This window comes from Ischnura elegans, chromosome 12 (assembly GCF_921293095.1).
Source record: "Ischnura elegans chromosome 12, ioIscEleg1.1, whole genome shotgun sequence".
Lineage (NCBI taxonomy): Eukaryota > Metazoa > Arthropoda > Insecta > Odonata > Coenagrionidae > Ischnura > Ischnura elegans.
Window position 1 is genome coordinate 67,763,661 of NC_060257.1, and position 24,423 is coordinate 67,788,083.

The 24,423-nt window shown below is 37.3% G+C and overlaps 1 protein-coding gene across 1 annotated transcript in view; it reads right to left on the bottom strand.

Moving 5' to 3' along the window:
* LOC124169671 overlaps positions 1-24,423 on the bottom strand; it is a 51,440-nt gene that overhangs the window by 3,791 nt on the left and 23,226 nt on the right. Inside the window, exon 2 of the mRNA XM_046548331.1 lies at positions 922-1,047. Within this exon, the coding sequence (XP_046404287.1) occupies positions 922-1,036 (115 nt within the window). The 5' untranslated portion in view covers positions 1,037-1,047. The remainder of the gene's footprint in view (positions 1-921; positions 1,048-24,423) is intronic.

Below are 24,423 nucleotides of genomic sequence, written 5' to 3' on the forward strand. Positions count from 1 at the left end.
GCATGGCAAATAGTCAGCATTGACCTAAAACATTATTACCAGGATAATGGCTCGATCGACTTGACCGTTTAACGCATAAATCCAGTGAAGATGGTAACAATTAGATTTTTGTCCGAGCCATTCTACGTTAAAGAAGTATGCTTCGGATATTGAAGCATTGAGGGATTAAGTCGGCATGCGAAAGAGAGATAGGGAAGTAAACAGTTTCTTGGAAAGGTATATACTCTTTGTCCCTACCCTCCCTTTCAAATCCTTGCCAACTATGCCTTATCCGTCAGTTTTATCGATAAAATGCATTGAGTGAAACTTAAAATCTATTTACTTTTATATTCTACGACACTAGGCTTATACAACTTATGGTTTTAATATTGAGGGGGAAAACTTTTGATATTTTGCTAAAATTGTATTTTCCAAACGTTATCCTCGGTTAGGCGCGATTTAAGTTAATCATATTTAGCTTACATTTTCCCAATCTCATTTTCAGACCAATTGGCAACCTCTTCTGGGTACATCCGGAAAAATAACGAACATTAACTTTTAGTAACCACCGTAGCCGTCGAAATTGCAAGCCGCACATGTGGTATAGTATATATCACATTTAACAAAGGAAATCAAAGTTTTTAACATAATAAAGTCAACTTTTTGCGGAGAGATGTCCAGGAACAACATATCTAATGATCAACGAAGATTTCGTATTGCCCTCAAATGTTATTAAAACAGCTCAGGTACTATACGTGTTTCGATTGTTATAAAATCATCATCAGTACCTGATAGAAACACGTGTAGTAAGTTGTTAATTTTGAAACATGATATTTTATACCTTATGGTACAGTCAGTTTTTTGGTAATCAAGAATAGAAAATCATATATCTCAGATTAAGTGAATGATGTTTGTTAGCATAATTAGTGAAAGGTGAATTACTAGGGAGTGGGACCACGTCCTCGTCATCCAATGCCTGTGCTTCCGAAGCGACGACAGCGATGAACAAGCATAGCCCAAGGACTGTGGCATGGAAGAGATCCAATCGGCGGCACATTCTGCTTTATTCTGGAAAGAAAGATGCAATACATTAATACCGTTTTGCTCTTCATAGATTAGGACAGCCACGTTAAATAGTGTTTTTAAATTGGTTTTGAAAACTTGAAAGTCATTATGCCTTTGATGAATATAATGTATTGTGTCGTTCCACCTTAATGCTACAAAATTTTGTCTCATTCGGCCCCAGATTTTGATAAAAATTTCTGAAAGGTCTATTTTTACGTCGAATTAAATGCCTCAAGATGCGGAAAAAAGTTGTGTGATTAATGCGCATTTTATTTTTTTTTAGAAATACAAAAAACACGTTCCTTAAATCATAGGAGTTTTTTTTATGCTGACCAAAATGCCACAGAGCCATGATTATTGTTTTTTATAACTAAGACTCTGCTTAAGATATTTGATACCTTATTCAATTTTTAATTTTTCTATTTTTAATCATTTGTAACTTTAGAGGAAAAATATTTCGTCATTTTTTCCCGAACGATTAATAAAGATCGTTGGCTTTCCCGGCAAATACTATTGATAAAATCTTATGGGGGTTTGGAATCGGGTAACGCCGTTCAAGGCCAACGCACAGTGGTCCGAAATCAGAAAAAGCCGGAGCCGGATAAAAGTCCAAAATTGCTTTTTTTAAGTTAGAGACTTGAAACTTGGTATATATGCTCACAAATAATTGATGATCACGACACAATACGTCATTGATCATAGATACCATCCGTTGCTAAGATACAGGGCACCAAACATGAAGAAATTTCCAAAATCACGCCCGATCTCGTATTTCTTCGAAAAACTTCGTTCGTGAAGTGCGACCGGTGCACAGTGGGCGGAAATGGGAAAAAGTCGGACAAAATTACAAAATGGCTTTTTTTGAGTTATTAACTTGAAACTTCGCAGGTATACTCAGAAATGATTGAAATTTATGGATATATACTTCATTTGACATAGATTTTACCCGTTACTGAGATACAGAGGCTCAAACGTGAGCAAATTTCCATAAAAACGCCCGTTTTCAATTTTCTCTGAAAATCTTCCAAAGTAAGTGGATGGTGAAGTTATGGGTGGATTCTTGCGAAATAAAAAACCACATAATCTGTTGGCATGGTGTTTTTTCTTTAATTTTCCGTAATCTTAAAGAATACCGTCCAGAAATTCTTACCGTGCAGTAACAAAATGGCGGATACTGTTTTTCGACAAAGTTTTACATTTAGGTAGAGTTTCAAATAGGTTTTCGGCAAGGTCGCGCGGAGTAACTTATATGAGAGCATTTTTTGAAGATTTCTTAAGGTTTTCATGCAGTTTTCTTTGTAATAAGTTTGCGTCGCCGGAAATGACATTGATTTTTCGACCGCGCGGCAGGGTTCGTCTCCGCGCGTCGGGAGTTGGATTAGCCGCGACGCGGTAAGGTTATTGAAGCTGTATGGGTTTTAACGCTCACCATTCACCGTTTTTATGTTTTTCTTCAAGACACCGATTTTCAAATGGTCTATGGTGAAGACAGTGGAGGTTTTTCATGCGATGTAATTGCACGTGTCATCGAAGTTGATTCCGTTTTCTTTGGATACGATCGAAGACCATACTTCTATTAAAAGCGTTCAAACCTCGAAAAAGTGAGTTGTTTTCCTGGGACTCATACAAAAAGACCTACCAGAAAGATACCAGCTGAGACCCTTATACCTTCTTCACTCTCCGATCCCTGACCCTCAGGATTCTACTTCGAAAACGGTCGTTTTATGACACCGCGGAGTGGAGCCTTTGAATGTCTTAACTTATTTCCACGGGAACTTCTAGCTTTTTTAAAATGTGTATCATACCCTCAGTTCTACTTTATATCCATAAAATGTTTTCTTCTTTAGAAGCAGAGAATAATATTCATAAATATGGCTAATAATACAGTGTTCAGTGACTTAACATAACTACTTATCATGAAGCTAGGGCATAACATCTGATGGCAACTAAATAATCTAAATTTTATGGACGAAAATTATGGATCGCGTGACAATCTCATGTTCGGCACCTACAGTAAGTACTAGAAAGTTGTTGAAGCAGATACGATGAAGATAGGGTAGTTTAGGTAGACAATTCATCGGAACTTCTAGCTTTTTTAAAACGTGTGTCATACCCTCAGTTCTACTTCGACTGTGGTGTAGGAAAGTTAAGTTCTCTTGAGTGCGCAGAATTTGTGAAAGTGACTTGAATTTGTTTGTGGAGCGTAGAGATTTCAAACTTCCAATTGCCTGTAAGTACGTTTTTCAATAAATCCCCGAACATCTTTTTCAAAATAGTTATTTTAATTTATATTACTAATTTTTGCTGAAAAATTTCTTAGCATTCCTTTCCTAACGAAAATAAATTACAGCTTAAATTATCAAATGGCACTGTTTAAATTCCAATCGATACGACATATACAATATGTTGGAAGTAAGGAAATAAAACTTTGTAAGGTTCACTGTTATTTAATTATGGGCACGACCCGGGTTTCGTAACTTGGTTACATCGTCAGGTTGACGATGACCTGACGATGTAACCAAGTTACGAAACCCGGGTCGTGCCCATAATTAAATAACAGTGAACCTTACAAAGTTTTATTTCCTTACTCCCAATATGGAGAGGTTTCACAAAGTAAAGCCTGAAGTTATTAGTTAAATACAATATGCATTCAGAAAATCGTATGTGGCAGTGCAGCGTACACAAACCAACAGAATATTTATCAATATCAGGTGTACGATATTTTACATCTCCTAAGTTAATCATACCCGACGCTCTTGCTCCGCAGATTTAGAACCTCATGATTCAGCTGTCCGTCAGTGTGTTGCAAACTAAAAACTATCGCTTTTCTTAATTTCGAAATGACTATACTTTCCTGTAGGATGATAAATTATATGGGTTTTAAGATTAAGAAAAAATTAGGAAAATAAGGTGAGCAATATAAGCATTACTTTTCCGTTGATCATTGTCAGAAGTAAACAGAACTTGATCGTGTAAATTCCTGATCATTAACGCCATCCACTTGCCTTTCAATATAGGTAATGTCTCTGATTTTGTAACTTCTTTCGTCTCTTTTTTTCACCTAAAGCGGATGGGATGACAAAATCGTGTCGACGTCGGCCGTGGATTTTCCCAGATAGTGTCACCTAAATTGTAGAGCCCAGGTGTGAGAAGTGCCTCTGGTGGAAGTTAAATTTTTTATCAAAAGTTTAGAGATAAATGTAATTAGCCAAGAGGAAGTGGAAATAAGACTTGAGTCGTTACCTGTAGCGTCGTTAATCAAACTAAGAGATACAAGGGAACTCATGAATAGGAATTCGTCTACAGCATCCACTTGTTGCCACATTTGTTTATATTGAGAGTGGCCCAAACTTCCATCAAAACCGTACTTAGAGATTAATGTGTAGTTCATCACACATTTTAATTCTTGAGAGGTGGAAGTGGTAGCTAAGCAGGCTATTGTTCTCGATATGGTGTGGGTCAGTGGTGCTTGAAGGTTTACTTCGCACATGGTCTCGGTTATTTTAATTCTTTCGTTATAAAAGTCCTTTTTTTGTTAGCGCTATTCTGTCGTATCCGGGATACAAATCGTGTCCATGGCTCAGAGCTGTCCAACGGAAAGACCGATATTGACTCTTGGTCAACTCAGACGCAATCATCAATGACAGTGCCTCTTCCACTGTCATCTCAGTGTGGACCTTTTCACTCGTCCTCCACTTTGAAAAAACTCTCATGGCCCGAGTAGGGGTCGTAGTTGTTATTTCTGCAATTAGGTGAGCTGCTGCAGTGTCTCCCCTCTCTCTCAAACTCACAGATGCCGCGAGAGCAAGCCCAGCAGTAGTTTTTAAAGTTTGAATTTTCTTCTGCGTGATATAATACATGAGGTGCGACATTTTTTTGGCCGCCCGGGAATGCATAGCAAATATAATATGAATTTTGTAACATGAAGTTACAGGGGGAATTTTATTTAATTCAATCAATTTGAGAGGAATATATTTTTAGAAAAATACAATACCAACCTGCTGTCGTTGAAGTATCGGGTAAGTGATGCATAACAAATTCTGGAAATGTTATAGATTCAGCGAGCCAACTTTTGTATGTCAGGAAGTCATTGAGAAATTTCAGAGCATCAGGGTCTTGTCTTAAATTCAGCCTCCGCGATAAATAATGCAGCAAATATTTTTTTTCCGAGTGATTATTTTTTTTCCCAATTCCAATATTATTTCATTACTTCATTGGCATTATCTATTGAGTGGCGGATGGAGCCTATTTAAAATTAAGAAATAATAAATTTGTCGAACCTATGGTGTTCCAATGTCCTAATGAGTACACGGGGAAGAACGTATGGTAAATGTGTAAAAGACATGGTAATCTATAAGTCAAAGTAGAACTGAGGGTATGATACACATTTTAAAAAAGCTAGAAGTTCCCGTGGAAATAAGTTAAGACATTCAAAGGCTCCACTCCGCGGTGTCATAAAACGACCGTTTTCGAAGTAGAATCCTGAGGGTCAGGGATCGGAGAGTGAAGAAGGTATAAGGGTCTCAGCTGGTATCTTTCTGGTAGGTCTTTTTGTATGAGTCCCAGGAAAACAACTCACTTTTTCGAGGTTTGAACGCTTTTAATAGAAGTATGGTCTTCGATCGTATCCAAAGAAAACGGAATCAACTTCGATGACACGTGCAATTACATCGCATGAAAAACCTCCACTGTCTTCACCATAGACCATTTGAAAATCGGTGTCTTGAAGAAAAACATAAAAACGGTGAATGGTGAGCGTTAAAACCCATACAGCTTCAATAACCTTACCGCGTCGCGGCTAATCCAACTCCCGACGCGCGGAGACGAACCCTGCCGCGCGGTCGAAAAATCAATGTCATTTCCGGCGACGCAAACTTATTACAAAGAAAACTGCATGAAAACCTTAAGAAATCTTCAAAAAATGCTCTCATATAAGTTACTCCGCGCGACCTTGCCGAAAACCTATTTGAAACTCTACCTAAATGTAAAACTTTGTCGAAAAAACAGTATCCGCCATTTTGTTACTGCACGGTAAGAATTTCTGGACGGTATTCTTTAAGATTACGGAAAATTAAAGAAAAAACACCATGCCAACAGATTATGTGGTTTTTTATTTCGCAAGAATCCACCCATAACTTCACCATCCACTTACTTTGGAAGATTTTCAGAGAAAATTGAAAACGGGCGTTTTTATGGAAATTTGCTCACGTTTGAGCCTCTGTATCTCAGTAACGGGTAAAATCTATGTCAAATGAAGTATATATCCATAAATTTCAATCATTTCTGAGTATACCTGCGAAGTTTCAAGTTAATAACTCAAAAAAAGCCATTTTGTAATTTTGTCCGGCTTTTTCCCATTTCCGCCCACTGTGCGGTGGTGCAATTATTGGTGAGCATGTGCACCTCGGAGCCCAAATTGTTTAACTGTTACCCTAATGACGATGAGGAAGTCTCTCATCGAAACGTTGAAATTTAAGCCTTACCCGGTGCCAAACCCGAGAAGATTTTATCGAATTTAATAAATGCTAAGCGTAATTTCGTCAGAGAATTTCCTTTTTATGTGTAAATGGCTGGTATTACAGCACCCCCCGCCACTTGCCTGTTGAAGCGGCTTGCGGGGTAATATGTCAGGGTGTCCAGTAACCGGGATAATCGGGAATTATGCATGAATTATTCATGAAGTTTTGCTCCAACCTGGTATTTCAAAATCTTTTGTTTAAAATTTATTTCGCATAAACTTTTGCTAATTCAACGCCCATTTTCTGGCCTATTTTATGTACATGTATGCTTTACAATGTATTGATAACATTTTAAATTGTCTTTTATGAAAAAATATATTTATCTATATTACTCTACAAGTCTTGAGGTGCCAAGTGAAACATATATACATTATGTGTAAAATTTCTATAACAAAGTGCAAGACTTTAAATTAGGAACGTGAAATAATACGTAAATGCAATATTATTTAAAAATATTTAAGCAATTTTGGGTGTTTTAAAATTCTCTATATATGGCACTAATCATCTAAGATTAACCTGGAATTTTGTAAAGATTTTCTGGAAAAACTGGCATTATGAATGAATGTTTCTGCTTTGATTTGCTGTAAAGTTTACAACCAAGGAACTTACTGGAACAAGGATATTATAGGCTACATGGCAACCACGGTTTTCATTTCGTATCGATAATTAATTACAATGTAAAGTAAATGGGGATATACTGAGATCGTCTATATACGTTTCATCTTTTGCGAGACGAACAAAAATTTAGGGATATAATCCTTATCACAGAGGTCACAATTAGCAATGATGGACATTCCGCTTCATCCATTAACCAGCAAGAAAAATTATGTCGAAAATCCTGAAATTCGATATTTCCCATATGTATTTCTTATTTATAAAAGCAAGGGACTAAAACTCTTGCTGAAAGGTAAAATTAAGAAAACAAAATAAGATAAAAGTGAAAGTAAACTTATGCAGTAATTAGAGTCGAATTTATAATCGATACAAGTTTGCATTCGATAGATCCCTTTTACAGACAAATTTTCATAGCAATTGGGATATGTCTTTTACCAAGATGTTAAAAAATCAATGTACTGTTCATAAATATAAATTATTTTGATGTGCTACCTTACCTTATGTAGATATATCGATATGAAGATATATCGATAGGTTTCATTCTCTCCTACATTATTGAACTTAACTGTCCGAAATTTTCAGCGTCATACCTTATTAACAATATGGTTATTCAGTGAAAATTTAGTCTCCTTGCCAACCATCGTTTTCATTTTATATCGATATCTATTATCAATGCAAGGTAAAGGGAAAAAAACTCAAATCATTCTCAAGTACAGTGTAAACCCTTTGCATAGATGTAGATGGCCTGTTAAGTATCATTTATCAGTAGGGAAGGCGAATTTGAATTTGACCACGTTTAGTGTTTAGGGTGGCACTATGAGAGATCGCCTCAAGACGGGTACAAACTTTTTCCCATCGGGTGCTCCCCTGTGTCTTCGCGGCGAAGTATTTCGAGGCGCCCGTCCATCCTGGCGAAAGCAATTTCGGCTTCCTCGTCTCTCGGACGACCTCTCGTTTTTTCCGAATGACGGCGCACGTCGACAGTCTTCCCACGACTTGAGGTGGGCTCGGGTGTGGGAGGGGCCGGATGTCGGTGGACTGGACGCGGAGATATGGGTGCAGCGACACTTACTCGAAAAAGGCCGCCTCTCTATGGAGACTGGTCGTATTTTGTCATGTTTCCTCACGTCTTCGCACACTCAGCTTTTCAACCCGAAGGTTGGTTCGAATGGGTGAGGGTCTGGGCCGTATCCAGGACGATGTATTGGGGGGGGGGGACACAACTCGGGGGGACGGGAGAAAAATGTGAAACTTTTTAGATATAGAAATCACATTTTATGCTATTTTGGCACTTAAATTACACACAAATGATGAGTTGTCTGGGAGTTTTTTTCGCTAAAACACATTGTTAGAGTGGGGATCGGGTTGGTGTGGTGGCTAGAGTGTTGGCTTCCCACCCGGCGGGCTCGGGTTCAAATCCCACCAGTGGCAGAGAATTTTCAGAGACAGCCCGATCCCTGCTTGGATGTTGTGTGGAGGACATTTCAAGCGCAACACTCCGTCCGTCGGATGGGACGTTAAGCCGTGGTCCCCCTTGGCGCCTTTCGTTAAGAGCAGGCTAACGCCGACGCCGGGTTTCACTCCACCCTTCCTTCCACAATCTTCCCTCATGGCGCAAATGACCTCAGCTGTCGGTCGCCTCCTCCAAATACCATACCATACACATTGTTAGGGTAAAATAAATTTGTTTTATAGGTTAGTATTTTTATGCTAAAATTAATCGGTCTAGGAGGGCCCTCCCGTACCCCCTGGCTACGCCACTGGTGAGGGTAGAAAGAGACGAAGGCAGCTATTGTGAATGAAGTGTGAGCGTTGAAACCGGTAGTATGTGAAAAATAACTACGGCTGTTTCCTTGCAGTGTATTTCCACAAAGTAAACTCGTCGACAATTGAACTGGTGAGAGTAGAGCTCACCCCAGACTTAGCTGCAGGCGCGTGAACATAACACATTCAGTTTCATGGGGGGCATTAACTTTCCCTGTGCCACTTTACACTTCGAGGATTTTATTTGAGGGTGTCCGAAGGGTTCACCCGGGATTGGAAACCGAAACCATTCGATTGGAACCCAAGCGCCCTGAATTGTTTGTATTTTGTATTATTATCTTAACATAACAATCATCCATCCGAAGATTGGTTAGGTTAGCTGAAATAAGTAGAAAAGGTTAGCTGGTTGGAGAATGAAGTGGAGAGCTGCGTCAAAAAATCTTAGGATTGTTTACCAATAATGATGATTAATAAATTGAATAACATATGTACTAGATGTACTAAATATATTTTTAAAAATGTTCGGTGAAAATTTTGTAGAATGAAATAACTGGCTCAGGATTTGAAGAAATCGGAGCCTGCTCTCTTCGAAGGAGACGCTTGTTTTCCTCCCGCTGTATTCTGTTTCCAAAGAAATAAAACCGAAGCAAGACATCATGGCGGTATAGAAATAGTGTGGTGAAGACTCAGAAGATAAATTCGAAACGTTGCAAAAATATGAAATACCGAATTTTTTCCTAGGATTCATGAACGCTTTCACTCCGAGTTTATGGTAGCAGTATATAAATTATTTCATCGTTACCGTATCTAAAAGCAGCACTAATTTGTATATTTGTAGGTGCTATAGGCGACTTTTTAAATTTATATTGAATTAAATTTATAATTTTTATTGAAGAAAATACGAGTATGACGTGGTTGCATGCGGAAAAGGGATTAATTAATTACTAAATACTGGCGCATTGGTTTTACAAAATTTGTTGAAATTCATCATTTTCAGCTATATCAAAAAGTGTACATTAATGCAAACATGATTGGATCCAGTGGCGTAGCCAGGGGGGGGGATCCGAGGGGTCCGGACCCCCCCCGGAATATAAAAACACAATTATTTTCTTTCATAAAATAAAACAAAATGTTGAAAAATCATGAATTTTAAAATTTTTTCTTTAATAAATGAAGTTTTTTCGATTATGAAAAGTGATAAAATTAGTTAAAAACCCATTACTGAATTCCCTGTTTTTCAAAAAATTCCGCCCCCTGGTTTTTGACCCCCCCCCCGAACGAAATTCCTGGATACGCCACTGATTGGATCGATTTCATGTTCATGAAAATTTACGCCCTCGGGGAAAAACGGCAAATTTAGCGATAGCCGCGATCATGTTAAAGCAATCCTTGAATAACGAGCGTGAGTTTCACAGTGAGGTCTCAAGGTTGATGGTTGAATAAGTGGGCCGTGTACAGTTTCTATAGTGGTGCAGAATTCCGCTCCAATGCTCTTTGCTCTTCGTCTTGCATGCAATAGCTTATTGGGCCGAGAAGGGGTCTCGCGAAGGGTTGCGATCAGTAAGCTTCGCGGGAGAACAAACAGTTGAGGGCGTCTTTTGCGCATCAGTCAACACGCGACCGAAACGAAGCCGCTCGTCTGCACTGTCGCTCGCACCGCTTGCTCTGCCCGCATTGTTTCTCACGGTCTACATACCGTCTCTGCCTCACTATCTACATCTACCCTAATGTGTCAACCCCTATTTATTACGTTTAGGTTAGCAACTAAGTTCCCGACGTTTTTATTTTATTTTAAAAGTTAATTTTTCGTGAATTAATCCATATATTATTCTCTTTTCTTATTTACAAATTTTTAAAAACTTTATTTGTCAATAAAAATTAGCAACTTATCAATCAATAACGTGTACTCCTATGTTGGTTACAACTTTGTACAACGTCCAACCAGGTTCGGGGCGTTCGCTCTGGCGGAATTTTTTTAATGCTTGTATATTGGTAATCTATACTGCATAAAATGTATTTTCGGATCATAGAATAATTGCTAATAAATCAAGAAGTGTTTCTATCAATTTTATTTTTTCTTTCGGGCTAAATTGTAGGGCTAGATAATGTTGAAATATTTTCGTTATTTCACAACAAAATATGCATTCTAAAGATACTCAAAAGCCATTTTATTAATTTAAATTAATTTTTGCAACTTATTGTGGAAGATGAATGTTGCAGACGTAGTAGTTTTTCCTCGGTTGAGTTACAAAGTTCATGAAGTTGACAAAACGGCTAATTTTGTGGTGCGCGGAGTCATTTATTGCACTCGCATGTCTTGATTTTTGAATTTTTCATGAAGCAAAAAATAAATTAGAATTGATAATAAAATTTCCTTTAAAATGAGGTATTATTTATTGTAATAGCATGCATTTAAGTCCGTACATAAATTTGCAAAGTACAGCGGCACATCATTTTGACGCCGACAGTAGGCATTGACTCGTACGGGTTAATTTACTGTGCAACCAGGTCTTTTTAATTGATTCTCTTTGTGCTTCTTGAAATATATCTTGATCTAAAATTAGGCTGCAGTGATTAATAGCAGTCACTGCCCATGTTTAGCCTGTATTATTGCATTTCAAGGGATAATTGATTTTTGGTGTAAACAAGGATCAAAGATATAAAACTCCACTTTTTGAAAACATTTGTAATTAATTTTTATCCTAGGTTCTGTAGTTTTATTCTGGTTTCTTTCAGCTTTCAATTATTTGGTTTTATCTTAATTGGTTTTTATTGAAGCAATACGTAGTATTTACTGAAAATTACTGTACCTCAAAAAATGTGGAGAAATTATTACGTTATTAATGTTTCCATGTGTCCAATTCTTTGGTGGCACATTGGCAGCGACACAAATGGCAGGCTGCACATCTGGGAGGATGTGCTGTGGGAAGTAGGTATAATAGTTTTAAGCATTAGACATTGACGATTATGACCATTAAATGAAATTCGCAATTGATTTTTTATGCCGTTGTTTGAATCTATTAAGAACGATTACTCGGTCTCTCATTGATGAAGGACCAGTAAGATGAGTGCTGATTTCATGCTACGAAAGAGTTCGTTTTTAGATAATATTTTCCGATATTTGAATTTTCTACGTATTGGCCCGTTTGTGTGCTATATGTATGCATTTATTTATTAAATCATTGCACGTATAGTTAGGATGAATTTTTATTTCGAAATTCTCAAGAGGCATTTTTTTTAGACCCCATTGCATTGAAGGTGTAGTCAAGAATTGAGAATAGAAAAGCATTGTAGATATACTCAAGACTTTAACCATCAAAATTTTATTTTTACAAATTTGAGAACTTGAGTACGTGATTTGAGAATTTACGTTTTCATTCCAGCAAATTCTATCAAATCGTGATGTGTTGGGAGGAATGTAAGTGAAATATGCTTTCACAAAAATTTATGAAAATATAACCTTACTGTTTTGAAATTCACTCAGTTCTTTTCCTAAAATATGTAGTATTTTAAGTTCTTTTCTCTGTAGGACGATGTAAGATTACGGAAATGAAGAGCTCTCTATCATTCAATTGACCTTTTTTCATCCAGATTCTTTTGTTTCCACTATGAATTTAGGTTGTTTTTGAGGCTCGTCTGATGCATTAGTCGTAAGAGAAGCCGTAGGTGGAGGCATTTCCTGAATTTGTGATAGCTAATCTTATTTCCGTCTGATATTCGGACGTTCAGAGGAAAGTCTCCCCTCTTTATTTCGGGAAGAACGTTATCTTTCCTCTTAAGATTTTTCCTCAAGCTAATGCTTGGATCGAGTTTCTTAACTCTTATCCTCTTTTCTTTCAATCCATCAGTCTCAAAGTCTTCTTCTTCAGTAGATTGGGGTGTGGAGAAAAACAGTATGATTCCCGGAAAAGCGGTAATCTCGGAGCCAAAATAAGTGCTACTGAAACTTATTTTGAGAAAAATAATTACGAAAACGTATATATTGAATACACAATAAATTTTTAGTTTTTTAGAACCAGTAGAACAGGTTTAAAATTATCTACATTTTTATGTGTTGGTATCGATCAATTACAAATGATTTCTCGGCTAGGTACCATCTTTTATACTGGTGCATGAAAATTTTATTCAAGCAATGGTTTAGGAGGACGCACAATTCCTGCGTCAATCGGTGGTATTTAGTCTTCTTTCACGGAAAATAACCCGTTTAAAACTTCCGTTATTATCTCTAAAATTAGTGGTTAAGCAGAAAAACTTCAGCCTCTGAGCTTTTGTGAACGTTTGCCGGCATACCATCAAAAATTTCACTTGAAAATGTAAGAGTTAAAAGTTTCAAATTTTTGTATCAGGTTATTTTTATTAATATAAAACGTTTTAGTAAACTCGCTCTGTTGTTTTTCATCTTTTCCGGGTTAAATATTGCAGCTCTGACATTAAACGTCAATTTAAATGTAATTAACTGTAGTTCACTGTATTTCGTAGTTATTTATTATGCTATGATTTTAAGATTAATCTAAGATCTAAGAGGATTTTAATTATGAATGAGATATGATGTTAAGTATAAATTGAGTGTTATGGTGGAACATACGCCCAACGTTTTTCGTTGCATATGAAGCAGTTTATTTAGAGACTGTCAGGCTCATCGAAGATTATTGTATTCTTTGTAGCTCGCGATGTAAACGTTGTTTTTATGATATTTTTTTATTATTTCGTATTAATATTTATCCATCAAACTTTATTTACCTTGGAAATCCCGATGATTACATACATTTTGAACAAGTTATGAAAAAATACGAAAATATAGCGCTCCAGTGGGGGATATGCGTCCCCTTAAGCAACTGTGTTGACGGAAAATGGTGCAAGCGGTGGATGGACCTCCATATTGGACCTTAAAGTCACATGCTTAATCTTACCATATTTGTTATCTTTTTCCCAGTTGCACTCCATTACATGATGATGTCGCATTTCAAGTTAGCTCTCGGAACCTGAATTACCGGCGACATTCATTAATTATTAAATTTCTTCTGCGCCTTAAAATACCCAAATGTTTTCAATGTCATCTATAAAGTGGCTGTTCGTAAACCTTTCTTGTATCTACTTACTGTTGTGCGTTTTTAATCCAAGGATTTTACTTTCACATAAATTTATTGACATCCAAGAGCCGCCGTCTTACTCCTCAGCCATTCGCATTTATGCTAACATTAGTCAACTAATAAATACAACTTCGAACGTAATACGAATTTTAAATTCAAGTCGTACATTTATCTTGTGTGGAATTTTTAGGATTTAGATATTTATTAATGTAGTGCAGGATGTGTTGCAAACCTTCATGGCAAAAGCAAGTACCAGAGCCGTAGATAGTACAATATCGGGGGGTTTTGGTGGAGGGAATGATACCAGGGGTGTACACTGGGAGAGGGCACGCCTAAGGCTGGATATTCTTAGAATTTTGAGGGCTAGGGGGTGGAGCCTTAGACCATCGCACGCTACGGTCTAAGCAAGTAATTAAAATATTATTATCTGAAAGTTTAAAAAAAGTCTATCCTCGCATATTGAAAATGTAAAATAGGGATTGAAAATGTAAAATTGGGATTCTTTCTTATTAAAATTCTTTCCTACACTTCTTGCTTCCGTAAAATGTCTTTTCTGTAAGGATCTCAATAGCAGAGAATTCAAATTTTTGTTAAGCTCCTAGCCCCTATCGTATTTTGGTCATTTCAAGAATTCAAGTTTTTGTCTTGAAAAGTAATCATTGGTGTTAAGCTTGGTGTTATGCTTGTTAGCCCGGTTAATACCAAAATAAAGAAAATGAGTATTTTGGAAAAAAATTATATTTATTAAATTATATTTTGCAAAAATAGCCAATGATATACATTTATCAACATAATTTAATGTTTGCGTCATCAAAAATTACCCAACATAGGTCTTTCGTGAAAATGGTATTATACAAAATGCTACCTTGTCTCCCTGGAAATTCAGTAACGCTAAATTATAAATTCGCGTGTCTTGCCTATGTTTAGTAATTGTGAGTTTGAACTTGGGTTTATTTTTATCGCTGATTAACTTTTTGCAGGTGTCTAACGCGTGTGTAATTTAAACTGCGCCTAATATGTTTTCCATCGCCTAATGTTTCCGTTGTCAGCCTGCGATCCACGCTCAGATTCGTGAAGCGTGGGCGCTGAATGAACGTCGTAACACGTGCGTGTCATGTATTTATTATTTTCGGATGTCAAGGCATCGTGGCGACTGACTGAGTAAAGCCATTCCAGCTCGTTCATTCATTCAAGGCAAGCCAGTCGCAGCGATGAAATAATCTCATGGCGTGACTCGTTAAAATCGTGTTGAACTCTCTCGTACTCCCACCCTTTGTGATGTTGTTCCCGGAAAAATCTTCGCCTCCCCGTTTGTGTACACCGCGAGGTTTATTTAAGTTACCGAGCGCTGAATAACAGCGTGAAGAACCTTGGAAATGTATTTCCAAGCGGCGTACTCTTTTTGTCGCTCTAAAAGATCGTTGTTTTTTTTAGTTTACCTTCCAGAGTTCGAGACTTTCATGAGACTGATTCGGAAATTTTATAGCTATTTATTTCCAGTCGTATTCCATTCGCCTTTACTCATTGAATTTGCTGCTCATGCTTAAGGAAAAGTCATGAAAAATCATATCGTATCTGTGACATCATAGCCTCGTGGAGGGCATGAAACTCTTTCAGGAGAATGCACGCATGGACTATATTTCAAATCGACCTTGAACTTTCTGCTGAGGCTCATGTCCTCGATTCTTCGTTGAATGAGTGTAAGAAGTTTCCAGTATCAAAAATTTTAGGTTTCGTGACTTTGAAATTCTCTCTATTACAGTCGATATATTCTTGCTACATGATTAGTTTAGACCGTATGTTAGGCCGTATGTTTATACCGTATGAGTTTAGACTGTTGGAATTCCCTTAAGGTTTTCATTTATTAACTCACGTCCCTGGCGTAAAAAGGGATCCTAATTTCACTGAAAATAGGCTATGAACAGGGATTTTAACCAGAATTATAGTCGTAGTGATATCATGTATAGAATTTTATGGTTTTGCAATTCCTTGCGATATTCCAAGATATTCCTTGCGATCGTTTATAATAGAATACAAATATCGAGAATGAATGTCCCGGTGCCTATTGCAGTGCTGTGGACATTTTTGAAAATCTATTGAAATGCGCGCAACTTAGTGGCAGCATAAATATTTCCATGTGTCGCACTGGATCTTCCTCTCTGTAGTCCCTTTAAATACACTCGTCCATGTCACAATAATGTCAAGGTGAGAGGGATAATGTAGTTTATAAGCGCGCAGCTCCTCACTTTGACCGATGGAAGCTAGAAATCTGGAAGCGCTAACTTCAGTACCCACGGTATTTTTGATAAAGTCGATCACTCAGATCCGAAATTCCAATTCATTAATAGTATTCGATAGGTGGAAGGGAAATGCGAGAGACGACGAAAACATCCTGTTAAGTCAAAAAATGGAAATTGTCGCCCTCGTTTTTATGAGTCGGTGACGTCTGTTTCATTAATTTGGAGGGAAAAGGAATTTGGTTTGTTACTTTTGCAGACTGAGACCATGCTTTCATTGAAGGCAAGAATTTTCATTTACAGGCTTGATCTATCTTTGCCTTTCAAACTATCCTTCTGGGTAAAAACTGAGGCAATGGAACTGTAAAATAACTTTTTATGCATGTTGTATGCACTATAACTGAAAAATGTGAGATAGCTGTTGGCCATTATTATGAAAACAGTGGAAGTTAATGTATTGAATTTATGTTAATGTATTGAATTTATGTTGTGTGCGTATCTTATCATTCAATTTATCTCTTCAATCTGTCTTAGTGCTATATTTATCTCGGCAGATGTCACAATAATCGATTTTTATAATAAAAAATACTTGCTTTGCCTCTGCAGTGTCATAAGTAAACAAAACGAAACATTTTTTAATCCAGGGAAGTTTTGAATATTTGAGTTCGAAATTCAATGGATTTAAGCAAAGTATTGGTTCACCGGTTTAATCGTTTATCTTTGCGACTGAAATGTTTGAACTCATATTTAACATTAGGACCTGTGTATGCCCAAGAACAGCATCTCAGCGTCAAAATAGGTTGTTAAATTTAAACAATATAATTTACAGCGATGGACTCGAGATTAATAAAACTGGCTGTGCGTCGCGTGGTTGCTAAACCTTCGTCATTTTTACGACGCTATTTTTTTTACCTTTAAATGAGGTTATTTTTATAACTTAAACAAATTAACTTAAAGTTTTGTTATTGTTAACGTTTAGTTTAAAGTTGAAGTTATATGTATTTCATTGAAAACATTTTTTAATATTTTTTTTACTATGATATATTAAAAAATTTTGATGTAAGGTGCTGGGGAGAAATTTTAAAATACGCAATTGAAACTGAGGAATTTTAATTTGGCGCGTTGTAAAAATTACGAAAGTTTAATGATCCAGGCTTAAAAAAAATCATTGTTTGTGTTTTATCTGGTGCCAAGTGTATCACCTGTTTAAAACATGTCGACTCGCGGCAAATTCTAATGCTTTGAGTCCGGAACAGTTTCGAAAGTCTCACGCGGCTGAAAAATGAGCTGAAAAGGAGGAAAGAATTCAATTAAGAGAGCTCAGTAGAAGGCTCGGGGCGTTTTCTCCGAACGTCGCATGAATATGAAGCAAGGGCGGTCACGTCTTTGGCTCTAGGCGTGAACGAGAGGAATTCTGAAAATTACTACACAAGAAAACGTCTTCTCATCCTGCGCGTTTATCCTTGGGGAGTCAAAGACTATTCCCAGTTCTGGAGAAACGTTTGGACATTCCGCATGGGTGAGGAATACGAAATTAGAAGCCTACTTCCTTGGAAGAAAATGGAAGTGATATATTTCACTCCTTTAACTGTCTGCGGAGGTGATGGAGTGCTGAGATAATTTAGGCTGTTTTTGTTGGACTGATGATCTCTTTGTATCGCTAAACTTGACGAGTAGGTGTATTAAATTCGTTCTTAATAGCTGCATAATCAATGATTTAGTGCGTTAATAGGCTTTTTAATAACGCGTCATTCATGGATATAAATGGTTCTCATCGATATCTATACCTTTTAATTAAACTTCACCTGCTGAAAAATGTGTTGGGTAAGAGAATTTTGAGGCATTAGAAATATTTGGAAAATATTGTAAATAATAGCAGGATTTTTAAGGAAAAACGATAGAGGTTTTCTCCTCAACAGTTGCAAAATCTAGCCATTTTGCCTTTTAAATAGTTGGCTCCAAGAGAAGATGAAATCATTCTCCTGGAAAAAGTATTTTAAAATTGAAAGAGATTGTACGCGATTGATGATAATTCAGAATATAACAAAATTCATAGAATGGCAAGCATCATGATATTATCGCATGATATTATCGCATTTAAGAAAATATTTTCAACATTTTTTTCTAGCATACTGTCGTTACAGTTTCTCTTGGGTAATTTCTGAAAGCTTCAAATATTAAATTCCCTTAGTTTCGAGTTCACTTGAAACTAAGAGACAGGAATCTTATGTGACAAAAATAGGTCTCACCAACGGAAGAACTATCACCCGTTCATCCCAATATCTGATTAGCTCGTTCCGCAGTCAATTAACCCACAGATAATTGAATTAACGTTTTTTAGCTACTAATTTGCAATTTCCTGTAGTTGACATGGACTAGGAGACTTGTTATTTCGGGTGATTTGGGACGGTAACTATCGTCTTAATTTTTCGATTTCCTCTTTCTCAGAAGTATTTTCCTGTTTTCCTGGAGGAATTGGTTTTTCGTTAACTGTTGGACCTTTCCTTGTGTTGAGGGAGAATGGGGTTGGTGGAGAGTAGTAATGGCATCGAAATATTCATCTACATCTGCGTACTACCCCGCAAGCCACCTGAATAGGGTTGTGTCAGGGGGTGTTAGGACACCAGCCGTTTACATATAAAAATAAAATGCTAAAAAAATTACGACAAGGTTTATTAAAGTCCTTTATGGTTCGGGGGAAAAAGTAGAAGGATGAAGATCAAGTTGAGGGGTTGATATTTTGGGGCAGTTGTGAAGGGCATTGTTCTTTCCTGAGGTGGCTAAGACATTGTTATAAGGTAAATAATAAGTTAGGAATAGCTAGTATCGAGACGAAATGTACTGTTGTGTTTAAAATGGAGATAGCTTTGGGATAGCGTAAGGAGTAATTTTAAAGCCCGTGCCATGCTTAAAGTGGTTAAATACATCCTTAAAGCTCGCGTCTTCAGATTAGAAACGATTTGGTGCTGCCCTATTTTCTCGTTACCCAATGAATGTGTGCGTAAATGGTTAATCCATCTTGCATTGGATGAAATCAAAAGAGAAATATAAAGAGTAGAGAAGTGGTCAGAATATAAGAATCGTTATCGGCATTATCTGCTGTTCGATCGAAACCACTCAATACTTGAAACGAAATTTTTGAGCCTGAAAAATCATATCGTAACTGGCCGCCTAGTGTTGGGCGTTGTGCATGTTACTAAAAAATAAAGGGAATTCCTTACCGTATGTGAAATACGTCTCCGACCTGAAATTGGTTAGTTTTTCGCGTTACTTCCGTGGGAACGGTTGACATCTTTTAGGGGATGTAGAAATTATATTGAATGTAATACTTGTTTGCACTTGTTCCCACAAGTCTCAAGTCAAGAATTTCAGTTCAGTACTTGTTTTTGCTGCACATTCGATCTGAAAACTTTCAAATCTTATTTTATTGATAACTGGGGCAACTTTTTTGATAGGTAGGTTTTCCTGAATAGTTTTCAGTGATCCTCTTTTGTATAAAGCTCTGTTCTGCAGCGTATTCACAATATTATATCCATTCTTTCAATATATCTCATGACGTTGAAGCGTTCTGTCGACCGACCAAGGGTACTCTTTATCCCTCTTGAAAATATGAATTTGTCCCTGATATACACGCTCACCCGCTCCTCCTTGAATTAGTGACTTCAAGTATTAATACGGTGATTGTGGTGATTGAAAAATGTTCTTATATTTTACTTGTCTACATTTTTTGAGATCTTTATCGAGGTGAATATTGTTGGATATTAAAAGAAGAAAGTTCCGATCAGCTCCGATAGCTTTTGTTTTGCTTTTAGTTTCACTCTGGCGTATTTTCCTCCTATTAAAAAAGTGTTCCAGCCCATTGTTAAAAAAAATGGTAAAAGATTTATCGGTACAATTTCGATGATAATAGGGAGTTTTATTCCATTTAAGGCTCAATGGTCGGTTTTCGAGGAATAATATTCAGATAGGAACTCGTAGGTGGATGAATTCAGAGGATATTACCAGCAATAACTTGGGAGGAATTTTAATTAACAAAGCCATCGAAAATAACATCGATATTACGTTCCTGTAGTGGATAAAATGAAATTCAAGGGCAGTATTCGAGGGAGTCTTGATAATCTTTCAATATCCTTTTTATCGATAATGATCTGCCGATTGCAGGGATTCTTTTTTGTGATATCCCAATAAGTTCCTTTTCCTCAGATCTCCTAACGTGATTCCTAGCATGAAAATTTATTCCAGGGAGAAGAAGAAAACGTGAAGAAAGTTGGTGGATATTTTCCGAATGGAGAAAGCCGTAGCAAAATGTGTCGTTATCTTTTAATGAGTCCTCACCCACACGTATATCTTTCCCTCTTTCCCCGTTTCACAGGAAGGTGCGAAATAGGGAATTGGTTTTTTCCCCCTCAGGATTTTCGGGAATTATTCAGTCAGTTAAGAAGTTGTCAGTCAGTTAAAATGCTCATATCAAATATATATGTGCCGCTACCCACACGTAAGTTTTACATGAAGTTTCTTTGTATCTATACTTATGCCCTTGTAGCAGGGTAACGGCCTTTTTTCATAAATGCCATATTAGCTAGGTTCGCCTCCATAGGTGGATTTGGGGGGGGGTGGTTGAGGGGCACGTGCCCCCCCAAGACGCTTTAAAAATAGACGAGTTTTTAATACAAATATTAATGAATTTTATATTTTAGTGTTTAAGTTATTAATATTCACATATTTATAACTTTTATATTAAAATAAACTGTAAGTATATTAATTCTTGCATTTAGTTTTTAATCCAAAATATGAGGAGACCGTTTGCCTGTCAGACCCTTGTGCCCTCCCCCTCAGAAAAAATCCTGGGTCTAACCTTGGTTGCCTCCTACCTGTCGTGCTTCTTCCATCGCTGATAATGGTGTTCCTTAAGTAGCTCAATGATTCCAGTTGCTCTTATCTCTTTCCAATGAGATAGGAGACCTCTCTTTTCTCTCTTCTTCAAAAACTTATGACATGTAAGAGTCGATAGAATTTTCTAATGATGGCTTTAAGCTGAGTCACCCACTACGATGGGTTGGAACTTGAGAACTTATAGATATTTCCATGATTATAAATTCACGTCGTGTCTCAATGATTTATCGTGAATCGGATAATCGGATTAGATTTGGATTATCGGCGTACTAGATGCAGTTACGTTACCCCATATCCGCAGATTTACCCGTGATTTTTAGCTGTTGACAATCACATCTTCATAAATATCCATACTTCCTTAAGGTGATACCTACTTTTTGGAAATGCTAACTTAAATCTTCATTCCAATCTGAATTTGTACGGCAAATAGATCCACGAAAGAGTAAAAAATCGTGGTGATTTATCGTATACCATAGTGATTAAACCGTAGATTACGAATATAGGCAGATATGCCCCTTTATACCGGACCACCAACGTTAAATTGTTTTTATTTTTATCTTAGTTGCCCACTCAGGACATGGTTTTAAGTTAATTTTCTGGGATTGCTTACATGCATAGCGATTCATGAAGCGTGTGACTCTAGGGATGCACGACAAGCTCCTCTTAATGAAAAAGTTTGGTACTAATATTTTCGCTAACGCATCCAATGTTTACATGATCGAAGGATTCCGTCTTTTCTAACAAACTACATTGTAGTTCTGGGCTACTTTTTTTATTTAGAAATGATGCGATGGGTTTAAGATGGGTTTGCTTAAGAGGTTCCAATGTTGTTTTGTTTTTGCTACATAGGGCCGGTTTTAGGTCTGGTTGGCGCTAACTAATAGATGATAGTCTTCCACTTTACCTGGTGGTGGCTGATATTAGTTAAAAGGTTAGCTTAAAGTCTGATCTTTTACAGAAGCTAACCAGAACTTTCAACCAGCTGTAGGTAAAGTAAATGGCTGTATCATCTTATGGTTACCAATTACTAGCGATGTCAAGACTGGCCCGTATTTAGTAAAACAATTGGAGCGAAAACTAAGGTACTTAAACATTTTGTAAGCATTATTTTATTGTGCAAATAGTTATATAATTTAATTAATGTGATTTAATTGTAAAGTAATACGTATCCCTGATGGTGCTTGAGTATAGGAGTGAAACTCTGGTAGTAAAAGTTGACGAATATAATCTAAAGACCAACTTTCAATAAATAGTTTCCATCATCGCTAGAAAAGCCTTCATTGATTCCGAGTGAAAGTCTAGATTTTTCTACGTTTATCTTTGGGTGTTAACCATTTGTAACAACCACGTTTTCGTGGGAAGATGAAACAGAAATAGAGTAGGCCACGTGGTCTCCAGGTTTCCGGTTCATCAGTGTACTTAACCTTCGCTCCGCCGACAAACTGTGTTAATTTCTGTTTGCCCGCAATCTTCCGCTAGTGTTTGAGCTGAGGCCAGACGCGAGCGAAGAATTTCCGTCGCCAGAAGATGGTGATAGGAGTATGGAAAGGGGTTGGAAAGAAAGGAAGAGAAAAAACAAAGGAGGTCTGTCGCCCGGACGCCGCTTTGTTTGATTTTGACGCGGGCGTTATTCAAACACGGTTCGAAGTGAAAGGGCGCTCTAGAGGAAGTGACATGGCGGCAGGTGGAGTTTACGCTGTCTAATACACTCCCACTTCACCACGTTGAGTGTTTTAAAGGGCAGATTTGCTTCATGCTCTCTGTTTTATTGCGATATTTCGATACGGTCGATGTTAGGAGTATCATGGACGCCGTTAATTTTACACTGAACATTAAAAAATGAAATGCTCATACCCCCTCCTATAGTGAACTTAAAAACTTGCGCATCTAGCCATCTTCAGGACCTCGAGAATTGTGCTCCATTCAAATAAATGTATACTTGGAAAACTATTTGCTGCAAATTTATATTTTTTTCATTTGCATGGCTATAAAGGTACAATTGTTAGCCAAATGAAGCCATGAATTTTCAAAACGGAAGCAAAAAAAGATACCACTGTGATTTTTTCCTTAAACGGATATTATTTAGTGCAAAAACTGTTCAGTGTAAAAGTTGAAGGCATGGCTTTTGCAGGTATGAAGAGAAAGTGATTTGTATAAAATAATACTGGATGGACTTGTGCTGTTTGGGATTTAATGGATTCAATGAGTATATTTTCTCAAAAAACCAGAAAAGATGATATGCGTCAGACGCAACCGGTATTTTACCACTACAGCCGTCACGAAGCTTTTTGGGATTGATACCAAGCAAATCATTCACCGATAAGTGGCTGCGTACAAAGTTGCTCGTTAAATGCAGTGCTTTTAAGTAGACATAAATAATACAATGATGCGGAACTTTGAGAAAAATATTTTCCACGCAATTAGGAAATATTTTTTTAGAAGTAACTCGGCCATCAGCCGCGGCCATTCAATTTAATGGCTTATCTCTAAAGTCAATGGCGTATCCAGGGGAGGGTCCGGGGGGTCCGAAACCTCCCCCGAAATAAAAGAAAAGCAATTATTTTCCTTCATAAAAGAAAACATAATATAGGAAATCATGAATTTACAAAATATTTCTTTAACAAATCAAGTTTTTTCGATTATGAAAAGTGTTAAAATTAGTTTAAAACCCATTACCTGTTTTTCAAAAAATTTTCCCCTGATCTTGGACCCCCCCCCGAACGAAATTTCTGGCTTCGGCACTGTCTATTGTATCGGCACTAACTGATATCGGGTTTGCTGTACCCCGACCTTTAGCTTCTATGACCCTTCCCTCTGCATTCTCGGAGACACTTCACCTCAAGCGTTCATTAATCTCGCCTTGTCGTGTGTTTTCGTTCATGGGATGCGGTGGGGATAGGTCGGGAGGTTGGGTGGAGTAGGCACCCAGTTGTTCGTGTCCTTCGCCTGATGAATCGGGGTCAAAGTGTTGAGCCCCAACCTGTTTGTTTTCCATTGTCCGTGTTTAGCGTCTGCAGGCGCTCTCACCTGGCAGGATATTAATGGTGCTCAAGAGGTCGCGAACATTTCATTTCGCGCACTTAGGCATGGTAATAGAGCTGTTATGGGTAGTAGAGCGATTTTCCAATTGAGACTAAAATACCCTCTTCCATCTAACCCGCCATTAGCGTCAATGCCAGTGGGCTGGGGTTAAATTCCCTAAAGCCTTTGAGAAATAAGAAAATATTTAGAATTATTGTCTATTTTTGACTTGTAATAACT